The sequence below is a fragment of the Hippocampus guttulatus genome, chromosome 10 (assembly GCF_054856545.1).
Source record: "Hippocampus guttulatus isolate MCC_2025c chromosome 10, RoL_Hgut_1.0, whole genome shotgun sequence".
Taxonomy (NCBI): Eukaryota; Metazoa; Chordata; class Actinopteri; order Syngnathiformes; family Syngnathidae; genus Hippocampus; species Hippocampus guttulatus.
The window spans coordinates 10,014,379-10,035,989 of NC_141270.1; the positions used below are offsets into that span (position 1 = coordinate 10,014,379).

A 21,611-nucleotide genomic window follows, 5' to 3' on the forward strand; every position below is an offset into this window, starting at 1 on the left:
TCACCTCCTCGTCTTCTGCTCTCTTCAGGGTTTCACTTGCAAACTTCACATACTGAGTCATGAGGGTCACAAGAGCCGTGTAGCGGGTGCGAAGATCCATAAACTGGTTAAAAAATATATATGTACACAAAATATTGATGAGACAGAAAGATACTGCATGTGTTTAAATGCATTTAAAAAAAGAGGTTACCTCCTGCTGGATGGCATCTGAAGAGCTTTGCATCTTGCGTTTCTTGAGGGGAGATTTGTGTTGGGAATCAACCATTGCTCTGAAGGTCATCAGCTGGAGCTCATAATCCTAAAAAGAGGTTTCGGGTGAGGCCACAAAAGTCTATCCTTTCTTGACATGTCAGAAAAAAATACATTGTGCGGTAAGGGGAAAATGGTGAAGCGATGAGTTTAGATAGAATGAATTACCTTTATGGCAGATGAGCACTGTTCGGAGTACTTCTGACATTCATCAATCTGGTTCTGCTTTTGTTCAATTTCAGCAACAAGAACCTGAAAAATAAAACATATACATACACAAATATTATATATACAGTATATCTATATCTATATCTATACAGTATATAGATATATATACATACACACACACACACACACAAACACACACACTGTATAAAAAATGTAGGCAGTTAAGTTAGCCATTGTCCTACCTTCTGTTTGTTCAACAGTTCAGCGAGAGCCTTGCTATCTTCTGGTTTATTTTCTTGGGCCTTGATCTGTTCTTCCTCAACCTCTTGAACCCATTCGTCAAGACTACTGTAGGAGTCTTTGTAAAGCTTCAGGCATTTGCTGTTACCATCCAGATCCCTCAGCCTGAAAAAAAACATTGAAAATCTTAATGTGCAATCCATGAAAAGAGAATGTGGGGATGTCCATTTTTTTTCCATTGAAATGTATGAACTCCGGTTTCCAGGCTTGCATTGTATTGAAATGGAGTTGTGTCATTGAAGAAGCCATGCCATGTTTATCTTCTTCAGTCTGCTCACTATTTGAGACTGCATTAACAACTCAGGAGCATCATTTGATCAATTCATTGATTTAGATGCCCTTTAGCTCTAAAGTGTCGTTTCCAAACGACACTTTTACCTGTTATCTATTTGGGAATGAACGTTGCGCCATCTCTCATTCAGTTGATCGGCTTTCTCCTTGTGCCAGTCCAGGTCAAAGTCACGCTCGTTATGGGCCTTAAACATGCGATCACTGATGAGTCGGGCTTTGTGCAGTTCATCCTCCATATTGTGGAACACTTCCTGCTTTTCATCAATCTCTGTCCGCCATTGCTACAATGAGTGGGAAGAATATTTACTCAAAATGGGTAACAACATCCTAATGTTTTCGAGGTCAAAAATATGTACCACCTTGAGTATGGAAATGACTGTTTCAATCGAGTGAAGGTCAGAGTTGATCGCATCTTCCTCATAGAGTTTGGATTCGTAGGCCTTCACCAACGCCTCTGCACTCTGGCTATGCTTCACCACCAAACTCACAGTCTTCAGCCTGCCACACATGTGAAATACGACATGAACATTTATGTCTGAATGCCCCAAAGCTTAACTGTGTGTTGCATGATGATGAATTCCCACTCACTTGTCCATGTAAATAGAAGACATGGAGTGCACATCGCTCATGATCTGAACCACAACGCTGAGTTCGGAGGAGAGAGTCGGCGCCGATGGAAAGCCAACAGCTTGTCGGAGGAACACCTCACACTTCTCCTTCAAGTTATCCAGGTCTTCCTTACATTTATTCAGCTCTTCCATCTTCTTCTGCAAAGGGAAAAATCATGATTACAAACAAATAGCTTAATGAAATGTTCCACAACAAATCAGACACGGACTTCCTGATCAGTGATGCGCTGCAGACTCGGATACACGTCGTCTCTGTCCAGAGGTGTGCGGATTTGCCGGATCAGTTGCTCTTCGCGGGCCTCCAGATGCATCCTCAAGTTGCGTATTTCCGAGATGTAATGATTGTACATAGACTCCTCATGTTCCTCTGTTCGACAAAAACAAACCGACGGAACTCATTTGTAACACAATGTTCAAGAGTTGAGCTTTAAAATTCCAGAAATTTCCTGCTGCGCAAGCCTTGCCTCTCTCTGCGGATTTAAGGAGTTCTTGGTAGTATTCTTTGCAGCCTGCAACGTCTCTTTCCAGCTGGGCACAGTCCGCCACGGTGAACACCTCCGACTCTTCACAGTCTTCCAGGAACTCATCAAAATGAGACTGAAGGTGGCTCAAAACTTGCTGATGCTCACCTGGTAGCATTGTTTTAAACTGCAACAGGGAAAGAAAACACGTGAACAATTTCATCTGACATGTGAATGAGATGATGATCAGCTTGTAAAGAACATACAGTGGCTACATTCCAGTGACGGATGGCGCGTATATCGGTCATGAGACAATGCCAAGACACCACGCTCTTCATGTTGATGTGGGAGTGATGCCAAAGTGAAAGGACATTCTGGTATAACTCTTCCGTTCTGGAAGAAAATAACAGGTTACGCTCATATCAACACGTCATACGCTACAACGTCGGGAAGCATCCTACTTTAAAGCCATATCCACAGCCTCTTTGTTGGGCGGGGGCACGGTGAAACAGACAGAAGGTACCATGGCCTCATTGCCTGCAGGGTTGATGACTTTCCACTTGGCCCGATGAGCGTTGTTGGCCAGCACGCACTCATCATCTTTATAAATGGTTATCTGAAACAAATTGACACAAAATTACATTTTGACGGTCGGTAAAATGGCTAATTCAACAATTGGGGAGTTCTTAATTTATGGCAACGCATTTTTAGACCACTGACTGATGAGATTGGTGTGAAAAAAGACAGATTGTGTACCTCGATCTGTCGATAATCACAGATAGCTTTGACGGGGATGGAAGATCGAAGAGTGCTGTCAGGGTTCCTGGGCTTGAGTTGCACAATGTTCTTGGCCCGACCCATCAGCCCGGCTACAGTGTTGCGGTATTGAAGAAGCTGCTCTTTCTCTTCCTAAAAAGACACAACCGCCAGGCAATGTTGTCACTTTTGGCTTTTAAAAGTGTCTCTGTAGGTCATGCATGCCTTGCATGCTCATGCACGTTTACCATGGATTCCTGAATGAGATCCTCCAGTCTGTGCAAGCTGCTGTTCCGATCGCAGCTGTACTTTCTCTGAATGGCGTCTTGCAAATTCCTCAGGAACTCCATGGATTCTTTGGCATCGCTGAAAAACTGCACAAAGGGCATCGCAAAAGAGCGGTGAGCGGCAGCCACATGAAGCGGATGTCGTGACTTGAACGGACGACGCACCTCAAAATAAATAGCGTTCTCCTTTAGATGCTGTTCCACACACGAGCACAACTGCAGGATCCAACTCCATTGTGTTTGCATGGCAGCTTTGTATGCCTGAAAGCAGCCAAGCCATATTAAAGAAATCAGACAAAAATATCCAAGTATGAAAAGTCTCCATTGAATTTTAAAAATAGCACGCAGGGTGGAGACAATCATGGAGTCATAAAAGCTTGGCTCACTTCAATAGATAACCTAGCTGGGTGACTCTTAAAAAGAAGACGCTCTGCGAAGTCTTGCACAGACTTGATCACTTCGTCCTTTTCATCAAGCTCCTTCATCAGATCCTGTTTGGACACATTAAAGGATTTATGACTTAGAGCAATAACAAAGGACCTGTCACTGCATTCCCTGCACACACTAACATGAATTCACCGCGATGCATGGGTGTCGAAATGAGTCAAACTCACAGCATGGTAGTCTCTTTTCTTGGATACGTTGCTGTTGCGATCGCTCCAGTCAAACGCGACCTCCTCTTCCTCCTTCTCATTGAGCCAGATGAGCTCACGTGTTGCCTGCGACACAAAGTCGTGCAGGCTCTCCAGGTGGCTTTGTCGCTCCTTTGAACACCTCTGACAAGCACACACATCAGCAATTCAAATTGGAGTGGAAGTGAAGCTTGAAAAGATTACGACTGCTCTCAAGATGTGGCTTACCACTAGTTTGTCATACTGCTTCTCGAGACTGCTTAATTTTTCAGAGTAGGTGAGTTTCAAGGGTAGATTCATCTGACTCTGCGGGGAATAAAATGAATTACTTTTCCGACAGATGAAACCTGTTGCTCGTTCGTCACGCGGGATTGCCCTACCTCACTCAGTTTGGCCTCTTTCAGGCTCATTTGGAATTCTTCGATAGCTCTGTGCACGGCTTTGTGGTTATCGATATGCGCTGCCACGCTTGGCATGTCAGATCCCCACTCCGAGCGATCCAACTGCAACTGAAATAAAATATACACACAAACACATTCAGTTTCTTAGGTTATACCTTGATGAAATGCACGAGAGACGAGCTCAAAGCCTCAATGGCTCACCTGCATGTCCTCCACCCAGTTCAACAGGTCGTCGATGTATTTCATGTTCACCTCTTCTTCCGTCAAGCTGGGGTCGGCCAGTGAGGATTTCATTAAGGGCTTGGGGATGTGCACGTGTGTCATTTGCCCGAGGTCGCCCGACTCCATACTGCCAGCACTGCTCACGTAGGTTTGCTCTGAAGCAGACTGCAGCCCAGGGGTCAAGGACGACGTAAGGCTCGAGGTGAACGTGGAGGTATCGAACCTTCCCTCGGATGGCATTAGGCTGATGTTCTGGGAAAAGCCAGAATTCAGGCTCTGTGTAATGCCTGAGATCATCCTTTTGGTCTGCTCTGTGGTTAAGGTGCGGCCTTTGCTGTACAAAGAGGCATACTGCGCTCTCAGGGATAGAAGATCATCTCGTAGGTTTGATACCCTGGGTTGCAACATGGGGTGATGTCAACATTTGTCCAGCATTGTTGTACGCTTAAGATGGAAGTCGTAAATTTGATTTTTACCTTCGAACTAGTTGATCCGTGAATGGAAATTTCCCATCTAGAAGAACTTGGATATCCACAACTTGTTGTCTCAGGATGCTCTCGCACTCCAAAAGGTAGCTGGCGATCTCGGCTTCATTTAGGAATTGGATGCCGGATTGAAGGCGTTTAACATCCTGAGGAAATAAAACAAAGGAGAAGTACTGCATTTGCAATTACCGTTCATGAAAAGCAACAAGTCGAACAGCTGAATGGCGGTTTCTCATTTGCTTTTGACTGATTCCCAGCAACGGTGGTTAATATCAAAGTTGTATCACATCCACCTCCCTCACTCGCCCACTGAATTCATGATATTCTTTACTTACTCAAACTAGAAAAAATGTGTTGCTTGCGATTAAGATTTTTTTTTCCCCCTTATGATATCTATCAGTTTAGCAATCAGGATTGTTTTTGCTTTCATTTCTTGCACTTTTAGGCCAATATTATTTACTTATTGTGCTTCCAGCATTTAAGAAATAGATACATGCTCGGAAATTCATTTAGTTTTCTATAATCACATGAATCAAGAAAAAAGTAGAAACGATAGATTCCACTACAAAACTTACAGATTGCAGGGAATGTCTTGCCAGCGCCAACTTGTCCTCGCCATGAACACAGTCTCGCTGAACCCTGCTGGCAACCTGCTGCAGTGTCTCAAGCCTAAAAAAAAACAAACAAACAAAAACAAAGCAATGACTTTATGTGTTACTCTGTACAGGAAAACAAAATTCAAGCATGCATTCGAGACCGAGCAGGTAACCCACCTGGATCCATAGACGATGTTGTTGTTAAGAACACAAGAACTATTCATTAGGAAAGGTTCTGATCTAGTTCTAGTGAAGCTATTATCACTGGAACCATAGCTGTTGAAACTACTGTTGCTAGCAGATGAGACCCTGCTTAGGAACGCCATCTTTTCTATCGACCGCCACTTCCTTGTCCACTTTGTTCTACTATTCTCTCGTGGTCCATTGTTTGGATCTTAGCCTCTAAAAATTCCCCAAACAGATGGAAGGGATGACAACTTGCTCACATTTATAGTGTCAAGGTTGGGTAGGGTGGGTGTGATGTGTGAGGCCAAACCCACCCTGAAATAATATTTTGTCCTGAGGGGAACCAAAATCACATAGCAGGTTGAGACAGTGCTCCTTTATGAAAGCTGCCGAAGGGATGTAATAGCTGTCTCTGACAGTTTTCCAAACACACCCTTCCTTTAATGCTGCTAATGTGGAGTGTTTAAAAACCAACTACGAAGGCAGGGGTGGGTATGTCGACTTGTACAAACTATTGTCAGTTGAATTAAAAAAATTGAATTCAATTCAATTCTCTATACTATGATCCAATGTATCCATAATATTGTGGGATTGTGCTAATCATGTTTTTCTTGGTATGTTCTGAAAGGTAATTTAACAAGCACTGCATGTAAAACAAAATTCTTAGTGTAACTAAATGTAGTTCTACACCACTACGTATAAAACACTGCCACAATAATAAATGTAAATGTTCATATAGTATTTATTTATTATTATTTTATTTAATTAGTTGGTGCATGTGTTCCTAAATTGAAGGCCATTGAGAAAAAGTTACAATTTTAAGATGATGATGATAAAAGAACAATTAGGCCAAGTCTTAAATGTGGTAATCCCTGTTATTACTGGTAATTATGTTAAGAAAAGCAAATCATTTGCATGTCGCATGAAATAACAGCTATGTACAACTGTTAGTGTAAAAAAGAAGAGGTGATGTGTGTAATCAAGCCATAATCACGAGTGAACATGCCATAAAAAAATAATAATAATAATAATATGACTGACATGTTCGTAGGGTCACATACCTTTCTACCTCAGGCCTCAGGCTCTTTTCTCTTTCCAGCATGGCAACAATCAATTTGCCCCACTCTTTCTCCACATCATTTGGGTGATGACCGGGCGGTAAATGTATCCGTCCAAATTCGATCCACACCTGGCAAATCACATCAATGTGACATATTGTGATAACAGAGATGTGTTTTTGAAACGATGTGCCCAAAGATGATAATTTGACATGTGCATACCTCAAGCATTTTGTAAAAATCTTTGATTTTTGTCTTCTCGTTTTCCTTCAGCGGGATCTCATGTTCTTTGAATTGCAGGTATTGTGTGTAAAGTGCCTGTGGAGAAATTGTCAATCAAACCTAAGAGCTTTCATACAAGATAAAGATGCCACGAGTCACACATGACTGTAGTTTCATACCTTAAGTTCAGCAGGATTGTTGGGGAATGATCTATCGGACATTACGGCCACATTATGTTTGATCCACTGACTGAGGTATTTGATCATGTTCTGGTACTCCACCCATTTGATGTCAATGTCCTGTTAAGAGCATAAGGATCTGCATCAGCCTGTGCATAAACAAGGGTGTGCGCCGCTGGGTAGTGCCATCAACTTACATTGGGGCTAATTCCTTCTCCACCCTCAGGTACTCGAGGGAAGGCATCGTACAATGTCGAGACGTATGTGATGACTGACTTTTCATCAGGAGACTGAACATCGACATCTAGTAAGAGAGGCAAAAACAAATTGAGTCTCAAGAAGTGGAGTCATTGTCGGTCGAGCTACAGATTATGACAACTTGAATAGATATTGAATGGATGATTAAAGCAGTGCACCAAACGCAGCGTGTGCGGAGCACACCTTCTGGGTCGAGTAATCTGGCCACCCCGAGTTGTTCAGCCACACCGAACGCAGCCTCTAAATTGGATCGGTTGGTCTGGGTGGACACCCGGCTCATGTCAACTAAGTCGGGTCTGAAAAAAGGCACAAGATAGACATCCATGAAAGAGTCTGGAAGAGAAATGAAGTACAGTAGGTTTCTGTATATGTAATTAGGCACCCTGTTCTCGGTACTAAGTAGGATTTTGTGGGTTATACTTGAATAAACATTGTTGTTAGTTTTATGGAAACAAATATGTACAACAACCACAGGGTTCAAATTCTAACTTTAACTTTGTGAGGAGTCTGCAAGTGAAGGAACTAGCACGCATGCACACAAAAGCAATACAAGAGAACGCACAAAAGACAATTTAAAAAGTTAAAACGTCCGCCTTACTGCAGATAGATATTGTAAGACCAAGGTCACATGGCGCATCCCAAATGACTGTTGTACAGAATAATTATTTTATTATTAAATGGAAAACTTTTACAATAACATTTAAGGTGTAAAATAGGTTGATACATATTCAGCAATTGTATAACGCTTTGGGGATTGGGGCGCTTTTGAGAGCGGCCCCACACCACAACAAGCAATTGGTAGTTTTTATCGAATCACCTCGCACCATATGGTATGTAGAAAACTGAAGATTTCTGTGACAAATAATAAAATAAAAAAAGAACATCATCTCATAGCTTCTGTGCCATATTTGTGAAATATCCTTTGTGAGGGTTACTGGTAACTGTTTCGGAAAGCATCGGTGTGAGACTTTGCACATATCACTTGGAGCTTTCGATGAACATTAGGGAGTGCATAATTTTTCATGAGTTCCTTCGACATTGTTACAAAACCTCACATGTATGCAAATAAGAGTGTGCCTCTACCTGTATTTATGTATGATGGCATTAAAGAGCCTCCCATCCCTCCAGGACGTCGTAAAATTGTCACATCTAACGCCGACGTAGCCGTCTGTTATCTGCTTGGACCAGAGCAGCAGCCTCTCTTTGGCCGTCATGTCCTGTGACTCGCCTGTGACGTGAATCTCTGAGATCTGGAGCAGAAGAAAAAGGACAGAATTGATTCAAAACATGCATCGATGCATGGTCATCTTATTCAGTTGCAACGAAGCATCAAATAAAGACGTTTTCCCCACTGCGATATTGAAAAGTCAACATGAACTGTAAGAGCAACATCTGCAGCAGCAGCGGCTGATAGGATTATGTCATAAATTACCCAATAAAGCACTGAAGCCTGTGATCATCTCTGACAGTTTGACATCACCTCACACATCTACAGCACAGTGGGCAGGTAAAAGGTAAAAGATAATTTATTAATGTTGTCGAATGTCGGCTGACACACGCAAAACACAAGACCAAGACTTTGGAAACACTTGCTCCATAGTCTGTCTTTTGTAGGCAAAGCAAATGATTTTGAAAAAAGTAAATAAATACAGTAAATAAATAAATAAATAATCAACTTTTTTCCCCCAAGACCTTACAATTCTTTCCAATAATATGAACTAAGGTATCTCTTCTAAATGAGCTCCAAAATAGTGCAGAACTAACAACAAAGAGAATAAAACAAAAATGAAAGCATTAAATTCTTTGGGAAATTGTACACCCTTAGTTTGAACAGAGAAGCTTTTGTTATAATCAAGACTATTTGTACTCAACAATGTTTTGATGACAACTAATGTAAATATTTTGGTGTATTTGTTAGTTGGGACATTGGGCTTTTAACAGATTAAAAGAAAGTTGGTCTTGATGCTATGGCTGTGTGCATGATATGAATACGAATATGATAATAGAACATCAGCAAATGATTTTTTGAAGGCTTAATGTTCTCATGTCCACAGGCCCTGGACTTAAAATAGCAATTAATAACAGCTTGATCTGTTTACCTCTCGCTGGCTCGTCATACATTTAGCACCTTCGATGTGACCAGAGCAGGTCCGACGCCTGGTCCTCCTGTGTGGCTGAGAGTCCCAAATAATCCTTGTGAATATTTCCTCACTCCCAGAGCCATCCTTGCCCCTCAAAGTCTGTAACACATGCTCCACTGCTCCAAAACTAACAGCCCTCCGGAGTTGGCGCCTGAGTAGCTTCTTCACAAGCAGACCACTCTTAGATGGGATACCTCCAGAGAAGATACAATGAAGCTTCTGATCTTCGGCAGACCTGACTCCCCGACCACTTGGACAGGTGCTTCCAAGCGTGCTAGTTAAGGTCTTACCAAGCATTTCTTTGGAGGAATTAACGGAACCAGATGCACAAGCTTCTTGTTGCCACTGGACACGGGGACTAAGGATGCAATTTTCACTGCTTAGATGTTTCTCCACCGCTGAAGGTTTTTCCAGGGTGTCATTTCCTTTGTCCGATTTCACGGGATCAGTAGATCTGTGCTTGTTTCTGCTAAAGTAGCGACCACCTTTGATCTCCTTGGATCCATGGCTGAGTGGAGCTTTTTTGGGGTCAAGGTAACATTCCTCCTTTGGACCCCGCACACAGCCACAGGTATTCCCCATAATACTGCAGTCGTTTCCAGAGTTGAAATCCCAGTGGGTTGTTATCAAGCAGAGATTCCGGCTCGATCGCGGCTATTCCACTGACAGGAAGACATTGAGTTTCCTTTCATTGACTCGGCGAACTGGTCAGGCGCTCTTTCTCTCTCTCGCTCCGTCTGTCTTGCTCACTCGTGTGACAGCGGAATCCATTGTGACCTTTGAAACACTTCCGTGGCTATACTAATGGAGCACAAACATCATAAACGCACACGCAGCTGTGACCCACGTGTTTGCTGCTCTCAGCTGAGCAAGTACAAAAACTTGTGCACAGACCAGTTTGGGGTTGGTCGATCGACTCTTATTGACGCAGCGAGCGAAATGCAAATCGCAGGCGCCTGCTGTGTTTCCCGATATTTGTGTGTGCAATGAGGTCATGTTAGCCTCGGGGAATATTTTGGCTCAGCAAGTTGGCCCGCTGTGACCCAGACAGAGTTGCAGTCTGATGTCAGACATTGCGGGTCGACATGAGCATCGCTGGCAAATCCAAGAGAGCTTTGCTTTTGTCTTTTAATCAAGACACACACAATGGCACAGTCGGAGGCGGCTTTCACACCCACTGGTTAAAACAAACTCTCATGTGAACAAAGCAACAGCATGACCCAGACCAGGAAGTGATTTGCCATATCAGACCATTACAACATAAGTACACCACTGGTATTAGAAGAACACAAATAAGGAATATATTCCATTAGCCGTGAAAATACATCGTGAACATTTTGCAACAATGCAGCTTGACTAAAAAGAACTGATTGCAGATATCTGAACACAAATGTCAACCGGTCAAAGTCAACAGCCAGCACGCTTCAAACTGCAGTGTACTTATTAGAGGCCACTTCATAAAAATTCAGTCATTCCCCCAGGGGGAATTTTTATGTGTTTCTAAGAATCTAGACTTTCAGTCCCAGGTACGAATGTATTATATGTTCTTTTCATGTGTGTGTGTGTATGTGTGTGTGTGTGTGTGCGTGTGTGTGTGTGCGTGCATGTGGGGAGGTGGGGTGTAAAGGAGGACATGAAAATAATTGCCATTATTAAGGAGACCAACAAACTCTGTCGGGTTTCCCAAACATGTTCAGGTTTTCTGCATTCTACACTGACAACGAACTAAAATATAATATTGTATACTCATTATAAAGTATAGTGTATGAAAAATGACAATAAAAAAAACTATCTTCCAAGAAATTGTGGATACAGTATTCCTGTTCAATTATCAATTCAACAGCCGAGGGAGCCGACGCGATTTTAATTTATTCCAAATAAAAATGGATCTGTGGCTCATGTTAGGAAACTCTAATAATCAATCAAAATCATCTAAAACTTTGGAAAACACACACCAGAGCAAACACACTGGAGAGCAATAGCAGAAAAGCACATTGTCGGGTATGCATCCATTGCAAAACCACAGTCCAGGTTGTTCAATGTGACGTGATGAGCACGCCGCATGGCCACTTTGTGTACCGGTAATCGAATCTGATCTGTGGGCACTTAGTCACACACAAGATGACACTGTATGTATTACCTTTGCAAAGATTCAGTAGTCCAAATGAGTAGAGAGCTTCACTAGCCTGGCAGTACACACAGTTCATTAACGTTCAGAGAAAAGTCACCACAAGCAATGAGAAAAGCATAAAGAGTATGCCTCCAAAATTAAATAGGGATGTGTCAGCCAAAGTCAGTCAAAATAACAGTATTATAATATTGTCAATCTTATGTAAGTAGTGATTTTATAAGAAAGGCAAGGGTGGATGTTCGTCGAAAATGATTCATTGCTTTCTCCTGACACGCCTGGGAATCAAGAAGGAACAGGCCTCTTGCTGCAGGATGGAGTGCTGGAGGGCTTGCGTGAGACTCAGTGTTGGCATCACAGACGCTACCTGTCAATGTGCTGAGGTTTCTAAGTCAAATTGTCTCTGTGGTTCTTCCCAGGCTCTCTCGTTTTAAATCTAAGTGCCATCATCATAATGTTGTCGAATATCGCACAGAAAAATATTAGAAAAGGAAAAACAATCCAGGAGCCACTATGCGTGAAAATTAAATGGCTTCACAATGTTTGTAAAGAGGCAGTGAGAACGTTTTTGAGCTCAGCTAAATACATAAATGTATATCTCTTGTGCACTTGGCAAGGTGATTATGGCCAAAAAAGCAACACAACCATGTTGGACATGTTGCTGTGATGAAAACACTCCTTTTAAAAACGGTTGATTTTTTTTTTTTTTATTGTTGTCACGGTTCCAGGAGGACTGAGTAATGAGTCAAGTTATTTATTATTATATTAACACCTGGATTCCTGGTAAGTGCAGCCACACATTAACCGTGTGCACTCTCTGCTAAGAAAATTCATGCAGGAACATGAGCTCATCTCAGAGGACTCCAATCCAATTTGGAGTGGTACCAAAATAAAGCTTGGATATGCACAGGTACGAATGTTGAACTCTCATGAAAATAGTGTTGCTTTGCGTAAGACTCTTTGACATCACCTCATCATGACCTCATAGTATTACATATTGCAACTCACGTCTTGAGTTATTATGCATAGCAATTGAGTAGGATCATGACAACGTTGGTAAGGAACAATCTGATCACAATAAATAAACAAATAAATAAATAAATACCAATGAACTAGCCATACGATGATAACACTGACCTGAAAGTGCAGTATTATGGTCCAGATCAATCCCAAAGTCAGTTTGGGATTGCCGTCTGTGATGTCATCATTTCTGATATTTACAAGTTTGACCTAGAAAGGAAAAGAAACATTATGTAAATATCCATATAATGCATATTTATATAATGCAAACGAATACCTTTTTGCGTGCGATGTTTCCTTTTTTTAAAGTGGCTCTCGACTCGAGGTAACAATTTGATCACATGTTTCCGTTTGTCCACAAGGTGGCACCATTGTCATGGATGCAAGAAAACACGCTACAGTACTCTAATAAAAGGGCTGCTGACTGAAGCATCAGACAGAAAGCACAATTATGGTAGAATAACGCCGCGATCCATATATATTCATTCATCAATTCCAATCAATAAAGACGTTTACATGTTGACAAAATTTAGAATGAATGTGGACCGTGGACGAAACAATAGAACGACTCCACTGTGCACATCTATGACTCCTTTGTTTGGGCGTCACATGTGGCAACAGCTGAGGCTGCCTGCGCTCACATTATTACACTCTGACTTTGGTGGGGGAGGGGAAGCCAATCAAACCCCTCCGAAAACCCACTGATGAGATTTGAAGGCAGTGCTCTTTGGGGGCTCCCAATTACCAGCCATTATTGCCGTCATTTTTTTTTTTTTTTTTTTTGAGGAAAACATGTCAAAGTGATCAATTAAAACTAAACACATACACTTGAACCATTGTTTTACAATTTCAAATCCATTGTGGTGGTGTATGGTAATCATAAATAGAAGCTCAATCATATCGCCAAATACTTCTGGACCTAACTGGATTAGTCTATTTATATATTGTCTCTTTTATGACAAAATGAATAGGAAAATTCATTTATTTAATAGTTCAATCACAATGGCAGCTGATATAAAAGTAGAGTAGTTTCAAAGTCCTACGGTTCTAATTTTTAATCTCAGCACTGGCGTTCCTGTGCAGGTGTCTCTGCATGTTCTGATGACTTTCTCTGAGTGGCTTCCTCTCACATTCCAAAAATATTCATGTTACGTTCATTGAAGACTAAATTGCCCAGAGGTGTGAATGTGAGCGTGAATAGTTATCTGTCTAAACTGGCCATGCATTTGATTAGCAATCAGTCAAGAGCGTTCCCGACCTTTCGCCCTAGCAAGGATGCAAATGCCCATCCCCAGTTCAAATGAAAAAGGAAGACCCCTTTTACTCTTTTTCCACCAAAAACAAAGTGCTGTGCTTAGTAGGTGCTTAACAAGTTCTTAACGAAGAACGTGTTGGGTTTTCCACCCGCAAAGAGCCCAAGTAGGAGCTACGTCATTATGTCATCATAAAGTGTCCAAACGTCACTGCTTACGTCGACGTTCACCCAAGAGCGCCTGGTTTTGGGTGAACTCGTAATCTACGATGATTACGAGTTTGGCTGCGAGTTGGAGATCACATGCTATTTGGCAACATCCACGATTGCTCTTCTGGTGGGACACAATTACCACTCAACAACTATTGAAAGCATGTTCGTACGTTGAGGTGGACTGAGTCTTACCTGTCGTCTCTTTAAATAATCAAGTGCTATTTGTACATTCTGGAGCCTGTGGAAACGCATCCTTCCTCTCTCTCGGGGCTGTGGACAGATGGAAATATGCACAGTGATCAAGTTGTGTTCAGTATCAGTGGACCAAAAAGGAATTTTAAAAAAAGTTTAGTGGCATGTAAGATACAGCGCGTGCTTCTGCTATCTTACTCATTAATCCGGATTCGATTACAGTTAAGGATAATAACATTTTCCACAAATTCCAACTCTCAACAACATGCTCTGAATGTGCAAATGATCTTGGTGGAAGCTTTGAACAGGAATGCTTTTCTCCAAGGCACTGTCTAATTTCTTGCACAAATGCTCATTGATATTCAGGTGCCAACCATACAGCAAGAGGGAATAAAATGGAAAATGCAATCAAGCCAGGATGCAGCAGTAGCAAAAAAAAAAACATTGTGCTGCATTCAAACTCTCGAAACAGTAGCATTTGAAATTATTCACTTGTGAAGCTGTCATACAGTATGACGTGAGATGTATAAGTAGCTGAATACCAAAAGCAGAAGATGAAAATGTCTTATGAAGTTAGACAAAGATGTCTTCTTTTAGCCAAATGTGCTCTTCATACAGAAATACAATTCTAGCATGAAAGTGTATCATCAGCCATCATCTGATACAGGTGTCAAACTCAAAGATTAGACCTGGCCTGCAACAGCATTTTAGGTGGCCCGCAAAGGCAAATCATGTCAACTTGATATTTCTTGCAAATGTTCTTCACTTTTAACAACGCTGAGATCAGTATGTTTTTTTTAAAAAGAATTGAAAAATACTCGACCAAGCAATTTAGGGGCATCTGATTTCAAAACTAGTTATCCATGAAATTGTTGTGTATATGCGATAATATATGGCAGGAATGGGCAACTGACAGCCCGCCAGCCACATGTGGTCTGCGACCACACTCTGAGTGTCTGAGTGGCCACTTGCCCCCCCCCCACCTCCGCCCCCCAAAAAGACTTACAAACCCGGAAAATTGTTCAGACAAATCTAATAAACGGTCAATATATGTTTTCCATATAAAACAGGGAGGAAATGGGGACAAAAATATAAAACGCAAATATTTTTTATAATTATTGAAAAAAATGGTGAACACGCAAATCCACGGATGCCGAACTGCGAGTATGCAGGAGCCAAGTGTACTTTTAATTTGTAATATCACCATTCACCACTAGATGGCCGATATGGATCAGTTGCACTTGCAGTGGGTTTTATACAGCCCTACACTACAATGTGAGTAAACCTAATGATTTTTTTGCAGATTTGGAATGATATGCAGGAAAACATTCCTCAATAATATTCAGTTTTTATTGCCATTTTACAAAATGTCCCAACTTCATTGGTGTCGAGGTTTGTACATCGAGAGGAAGACCAATCATACAGTGAGATTATTTCTAGATTTGTGGCCATACAAATCGGCCTAGAAGAAGACCAATCATACAGTGAGATTATTTCTCCACTTGTGGCCATACAAGGCGGCCACAGTACACTGTCATGTTAGTTGGTTATGAGGGCGTGGGAGTGGTCAATCCACACGTACCCCCTTGTCATCATCCAGCACGTCTCCATGCTGCTCAACTGCCCATGCTTCTGTCCCACTCACCAACCGCAATGTCTTCAGGACATCGCGCTCCCTCGGCTTATCGGGCCAAAAGCAACACGTGAGAAGGAGGACGGAGGGGGAGGAAGACAGACACAGCGGCCAAATCAAAGGAAGTCAGACAATGGACAGAAAAACAACCAAAGAGCAGAGGAGACGAGGGGATAAAGAGGGAAAACAGCAAACTAGACTGCTGGAGAATGAAAGTTAGTCACGGTGGAAGTAACTCATAGGGCAACATTGGGACGTGGAAATACATGCCGTTTGCAGTAAAGCATATGATGACATTATGATTACAGTACTGCGTAAAGGTTTTAGGTCACCATTAGATTTTTGTCGCTGTCCGGTGAAAAACACGGATGTCCATTCTTTTGTCGTTTTGAAATGTTTACGTTGATAGGGACAGCGATCATTTGTCAGTTTAGTTAAGATGTTATCACTGTACACATGATATAACAATTTATCATTTCTGTATTTCACAATTTCATTCGCTTATAGTGTTTCTTTGGTCTGTCTCTTGCCAATTGTCATTGGCTATATACATTTCATATTGCATTGAAATGATCAATGAAGGCTACTCAAACATGAGAACACAATCAAATTATAAAAAACAAAGGTTCAAATGTGACCTCGTTAAATATTACCAGTACAATTACACTTTTTTTAACAAATATGTACAGTACTATTATGCAACAATATAATGGCAAGAGAATGAAAATGAGGACATAATATTAAAGTCATTCAAGTCACCTGAATGTATTCTGTTTAATGTTACATGTCATGACATGACATGTCATGTCAAAATGCTTTCAGTTAAAAAAAAGGAGTAAATAAAACAAGCAAGTTGGTGGTGGCCTAAAACCTTGGAACAGTACCGTATGAATAGTCTACTGACATGTTAAGTGAAGAATGAAACACTTGGTAACAGGCCGCAGCAGCACCACAGTAAACTATAATTATACTGTATGTACTCACTTCACAAATTTGTATTTATTATCGTAAAAAAGAAAAAAAATAAATTCTAAATTATTTCTATTCCTTAACTTTACTTCCATTCCATTCCATTTCTGTCTATGTATGGTGAAGAACGTGTGACCTAGCCCCCAATCCACTTTATTCCCGGAGGCTCTCATGGAGAAACGAATATGTGTGCGACGTCCTGTCAGACACCGGAAGTAGCATCTTGGCATTTGTTACAGCATGTTTCCTTTTACGGAGAGGATTCTTTCAACATTGTTTCCCCCGCTCGGAAATTATCAGAAGGATTGCCACAGTAAACTGTAGTTAGCACCTATGGACAGGAAGATGTTAAGCTCATGAAGATCGATTGCAGTTTATGTCACAGAGGGACATGAAGCTTATATACATTAAGTATAACCATCATGTGGTTGGAAGCAGTTGGTTTGACTAGCTCCGACGTCTGCTTTAAGCTAAATAACACTGTGTCCAAGCTCTGTGTAGGTACTGATTTGCCTCAGAGCTTTTGAGATTGCTCATTGCCTCACAGCCGAAAAAATAGATTTCAGAAATCACCAGTGTTGCTGTCGTCTCGTACGTCGCTACATGAGTAGGAGGCCCTATTGAAATGTTGGAAAGTGGACTCGCGCATGGACTGACCATGTAAACAAAACGCCGGGTCATACCGGACGTTGCACACATAACTCACGTTAGGTTCATGGGGCGTGGAATAAAGTGGATAGGTCGAGAATATATTTCAATCCAATAAAGTAGAATTGCAAGTGGTTAAGAGAAGCTGTCAACATGGTACAAATGTTTTCCATACATTTGACATAACTATTCATGATTGAAGCACATAAGCAGCCCAGGCAATTTTATCAGCCAGCGACAGTGAGGGGGGTTGGTCTGCTATACTCACAAGTGAAATGTAATAAACTACTGGTTATTCCTAGGGTTAGAAAGTGACACCCATCAACTTGCCAAATGTGGGTTGCACCCAGCGCCGATCACAAGTGTGGGGTTTTTTTTTAAACTCAATGAATAATCGGGACATGAGAAGAAATTGTGCAAAATACGTTGCATGACGTGAATAAGTTAACAGCCTCAGCCTATAGTGTGCTAAACTTCAGTGTCATAATCGACTGATTATGACACTGAAAGTGAATGACCGTAGTTTGGATACCCCCCAAAAGGAAAAAAATCATCGAAATCAAGAATTGCTTCGAACCAGAATCATTCAAATTTAAATGAGGCCCAACCCTATGTTATGTTTTGTTCTCAGCTATTTGTCCCCCAGGCAATGACTCCTACATTTCCAGTATACAGTATACTGTGCAGTAATCCGATGTGATGACATTTAATTTTCCCATTGGCTGGGAGAATGCATGTATTTCACGCTACAGTCTACAAGTGCAACCAGTGCGAGAAACGAACAGAGATTACAATGGAGGTAGGACATAGCGGAGTTTAAAGTGGCTGGTGGAAATTCTGATTGGCTGGTAACTTCAGAGAGTCACCAACCACAATGACTGGTGAGCAAAAAAGTTGATTGGTTATTCCTATTCCATGCTTTCATTTCATAACACTTCACAATTAGTGAGTTAATAAAGTTACTAAGGAACTTTAACAACGACATTACTCTTTGGCTGCCAAGTATTTGTCAACTCCTTTGAGCCAATGCTGAATTAAGATATCCCACTTGATAGTTTTCCTCTGATGAGTCCACTTATGAGATGCAACTTTTCAAATGAGAGTCACATTCCAAAGTGACTCCTAAAAATGGCATTTCAAGTATGCCCTCCCTGCGGAATTTACTAGAATAAGTAAATAAATCATGCAGTTTTGGCCACTTGAGGGAGCAAAAGAAAAATCTTCGGGACATAGAGTAACCAACCATGTAGAAAGAAAACAATTCTACGGCCTGACAATGCACTGCTGTGAAACTTGGAAAGACGTAGGTAGGAAATTGCAGAGACAGATATGCTTGTTTGCTAGCTCATCAATGAGACACATCGCTGATATTACTTGTTTATCAAGCATAACACTCTTCTGCAGCACAGCAAATCCTGACTAATCAATGTCGGTGATAACATTATTTTGAGTGTCCAAAAATACTGACTAAATATCGATATCAATACTTACAGAAAACAGACCTCGACATCAACACATTCAATCATACCAAAACATCACGTCAAGAGATCATCAGAAATAAAAATAAACAAAATAGCAACTCACCAGTTTGTCTCCAGACAAGACCTCAAGCAGTGAGATCAAGTTATGTCCATCTCTCAAGTCTTCATACAGGTCATTTATATGCTTCCGTACCTAAGGGAACATGGTCAAAATTCAAATAGGATGTTATTAACACAGCAGAACAATCGGGACGTTCTCATGCTCCCATGCTGCAAAACATTTGGGAAGTGGAATTTACTTTAAAAATCATTCACAAATCCACAGCGGCTACTCTAGATTTGTCAAGTGAACTTACAATGCAGCTAGAGAAGACAAGCTACTGTTTACTGGGGGCGGGGTTTGTTTTTTGTTTTGGTCAACACTCAACATATTGTAACCATTTTGAGCGTTGCAAAAAATGTCACAAATGTTTACAGACACTTGGTGACACTCAATTTCAGAGTTAGTAGAGTCTTTCAATTTCTGAAAGAGTTTCTAAACTGCCAGAAATCTTACTCGAAACACATTGTATCATCAAAGCATTCTCAAAAGTCAGTTATGCACTTGAGCCAGACCACTTGAAAACTTCCGGGACCTTCTGTTTCCCGGAGACATTTCTCTGTCCTTCGTGGCCTAAATAACAGGCCTCTACAATCAGCCTCCTGCTGACCTGCTTTCACACAGTGCTTTCAACACTGTAATCCCAAATACCAGCCATAGCTGCAGGGCCAAAATAGACCTGCACCCTGCAAATGTTATTGGGTCATCCCAGCAGATTCCCAACTATTACTCAGCACTTCTGATTTGTCATGAATGGGAGTTAAAGTCATAAAATATTCATTCTCAAAATGAGATTTTTTTTTTAACATTATAAAATGCAAATACTGTATGATTTATCGGATCACCGGTGAACTATAGACTATCGCACACTGCAAACCCGGATGAGTTGAGTTTATTCAACAGAATATCTTAAATTGAATAAACGTAATGCTTATTCTTTACAATTTCAAATATGAAGTCATGACAATAATTTAGCAAAATAATTGTCGGTTGGCACCGTTTTCACAGCCGCCCATTTTCCATTCAGGCTATATGTGTGTTTTACCTCGGTTGAACCGAGGTTCGCCCAGACCGCATGTTACAAAAACACGTATGCAAAAAATGGATCTGCTGTTTGATGTCTTTCACTGAGTTGCCATGTCTGCTGGTTAGTTATGTTGATTGAAATTAACTGTGTTTTTGTTCAATTACAGACACAAATGAACTATCACAATAGGCAACTTCAAACAAAAGACATCCTGGATGACTTCTTGTGCCAAGTTTTCAGAACATCTGGGCATTCATTAACCTTGTGCATGTCAGAGCCCATTAGAACTTGAAATAGTTATTTAAAACAGACATTTCAACATGATGGAAACAATTTGTATCTCAAATTAGCTACATACCTTCATCAAATGCTGGTTGATCCATTTTGTGAATGTCTTCTTTTGCACTCTGTCCCTTTCATCTGAGGAAGCAAAAGAAAAAAAAAACAAGACATGGATCATCGTTTGTTTGTTTTTCTGTTCACATTTACATAAGACAACACCAGAGATGATCGGATATCGCACAACTCTTTCATCAGTAAGCCCTGTTTGAGCTTTATATAGAAACGTGGTTTGCACCGGGGAAGGGTAGGTGGAAGTAGGCCTTCGCCAACGTCTTTTACTTCATGCCAATAATTAATAGAAACAGAATCAAGAGCTCCCCAGCAATGTGCAGTCAATTAGCGCTTTCCATTTTGCCACACTTGCTTCAAGACATGATTACGTTACATCAAGATTACATTTTCAATTCCATACAATCAACAGATTTTGCATTGCTAGTTATTTGCTTCAAGCAATTATGCCAAACCAAAAGACATCAATTAGTAACATATGTACCGGTCACTGCTCAAACATACAAATAAAGAAAATGTGTTTCATTGCCCAGGATCGTCGAACCCACAAGCCCTTTCCTGCCCGTTAAAGCAAACATTTCCCCTCGCCTTGTTTCCATGTCGCTGTTCTGTCTGAAATGCACAACTGACAAGGAAAGGCTGAGACGAGTTATTGCCATATGTCCTATAACCGCTCTGTTGCATCCATTTTGCAGAATCACTGCATATTAGGAGGCTAATTTCAGCTGATTATGCTCCACCTCAACACCCACCAGCAGAAAATTCACTCAGCAGCATATGGATGGATGAGAAAATTGCAAATTCACTGTGCCTGCTTTATAACCCCCCCCCCCCCCCCCAAAAGAAATCTCTCACTTCACATTCCGCCTCCATCTGTTGCACAGTTGTAGCAAAGAAACGGCATGCTATATGAGTAACACTTGTTCCAATAAATTAAAAGAAAAGGGAAAAAATTGCATCACTCTCTGTGCTGTGTCCTCAAAGCAACATCTCCAGCAGTGGCATATGTATTGCATGCAAGTCAGGGGAGGAAAAAGAAGTTGTTGTTTTTTTAAAATAAATTAAGTCTTACATCA

General features: G+C 41.2%; 1 protein-coding gene across 1 annotated transcript in view; it reads right to left on the reverse strand.

The window, feature by feature from the left end:
* Positions 1 to 21,611, reverse strand: part of dst (dystonin) — a 97,558-nt gene that overhangs the window by 56,815 nt on the left and 19,132 nt on the right. Inside the window, exons 5-35 of the mRNA XM_086122401.1 lie at positions 20,543 to 20,604; positions 19,161 to 19,250; positions 14,327 to 14,404; positions 12,787 to 12,879; positions 8,464 to 8,630; positions 7,564 to 7,676; positions 7,320 to 7,426; positions 7,123 to 7,242; positions 6,944 to 7,039; positions 6,725 to 6,852; positions 5,457 to 5,550; positions 4,873 to 5,027; positions 4,376 to 4,790; positions 4,154 to 4,282; positions 4,002 to 4,079; positions 3,756 to 3,917; positions 3,528 to 3,632; positions 3,307 to 3,402; positions 3,103 to 3,228; positions 2,855 to 3,007; positions 2,560 to 2,714; positions 2,365 to 2,491; positions 2,102 to 2,285; positions 1,847 to 2,004; positions 1,597 to 1,775; positions 1,368 to 1,506; positions 1,096 to 1,289; positions 660 to 822; positions 418 to 501; positions 191 to 298; positions 5 to 103 (exon numbers count right to left, since the gene is read on the reverse strand). Of these exons, the coding sequence (XP_085978527.1) occupies positions 5 to 103; positions 191 to 298; positions 418 to 501; positions 660 to 822; positions 1,096 to 1,289; positions 1,368 to 1,506; positions 1,597 to 1,775; positions 1,847 to 2,004; positions 2,102 to 2,285; positions 2,365 to 2,491; positions 2,560 to 2,714; positions 2,855 to 3,007; positions 3,103 to 3,228; positions 3,307 to 3,402; positions 3,528 to 3,632; positions 3,756 to 3,917; positions 4,002 to 4,079; positions 4,154 to 4,282; positions 4,376 to 4,790; positions 4,873 to 5,027; positions 5,457 to 5,550; positions 6,725 to 6,852; positions 6,944 to 7,039; positions 7,123 to 7,242; positions 7,320 to 7,426; positions 7,564 to 7,676; positions 8,464 to 8,630; positions 12,787 to 12,879; positions 14,327 to 14,404; positions 19,161 to 19,250; positions 20,543 to 20,604 (4,157 nt within the window). The remainder of the gene's footprint in view (positions 1 to 4; positions 104 to 190; positions 299 to 417; positions 502 to 659; positions 823 to 1,095; positions 1,290 to 1,367; positions 1,507 to 1,596; positions 1,776 to 1,846; positions 2,005 to 2,101; positions 2,286 to 2,364; positions 2,492 to 2,559; positions 2,715 to 2,854; positions 3,008 to 3,102; positions 3,229 to 3,306; positions 3,403 to 3,527; positions 3,633 to 3,755; positions 3,918 to 4,001; positions 4,080 to 4,153; positions 4,283 to 4,375; positions 4,791 to 4,872; positions 5,028 to 5,456; positions 5,551 to 6,724; positions 6,853 to 6,943; positions 7,040 to 7,122; positions 7,243 to 7,319; positions 7,427 to 7,563; positions 7,677 to 8,463; positions 8,631 to 12,786; positions 12,880 to 14,326; positions 14,405 to 19,160; positions 19,251 to 20,542; positions 20,605 to 21,611) is intronic.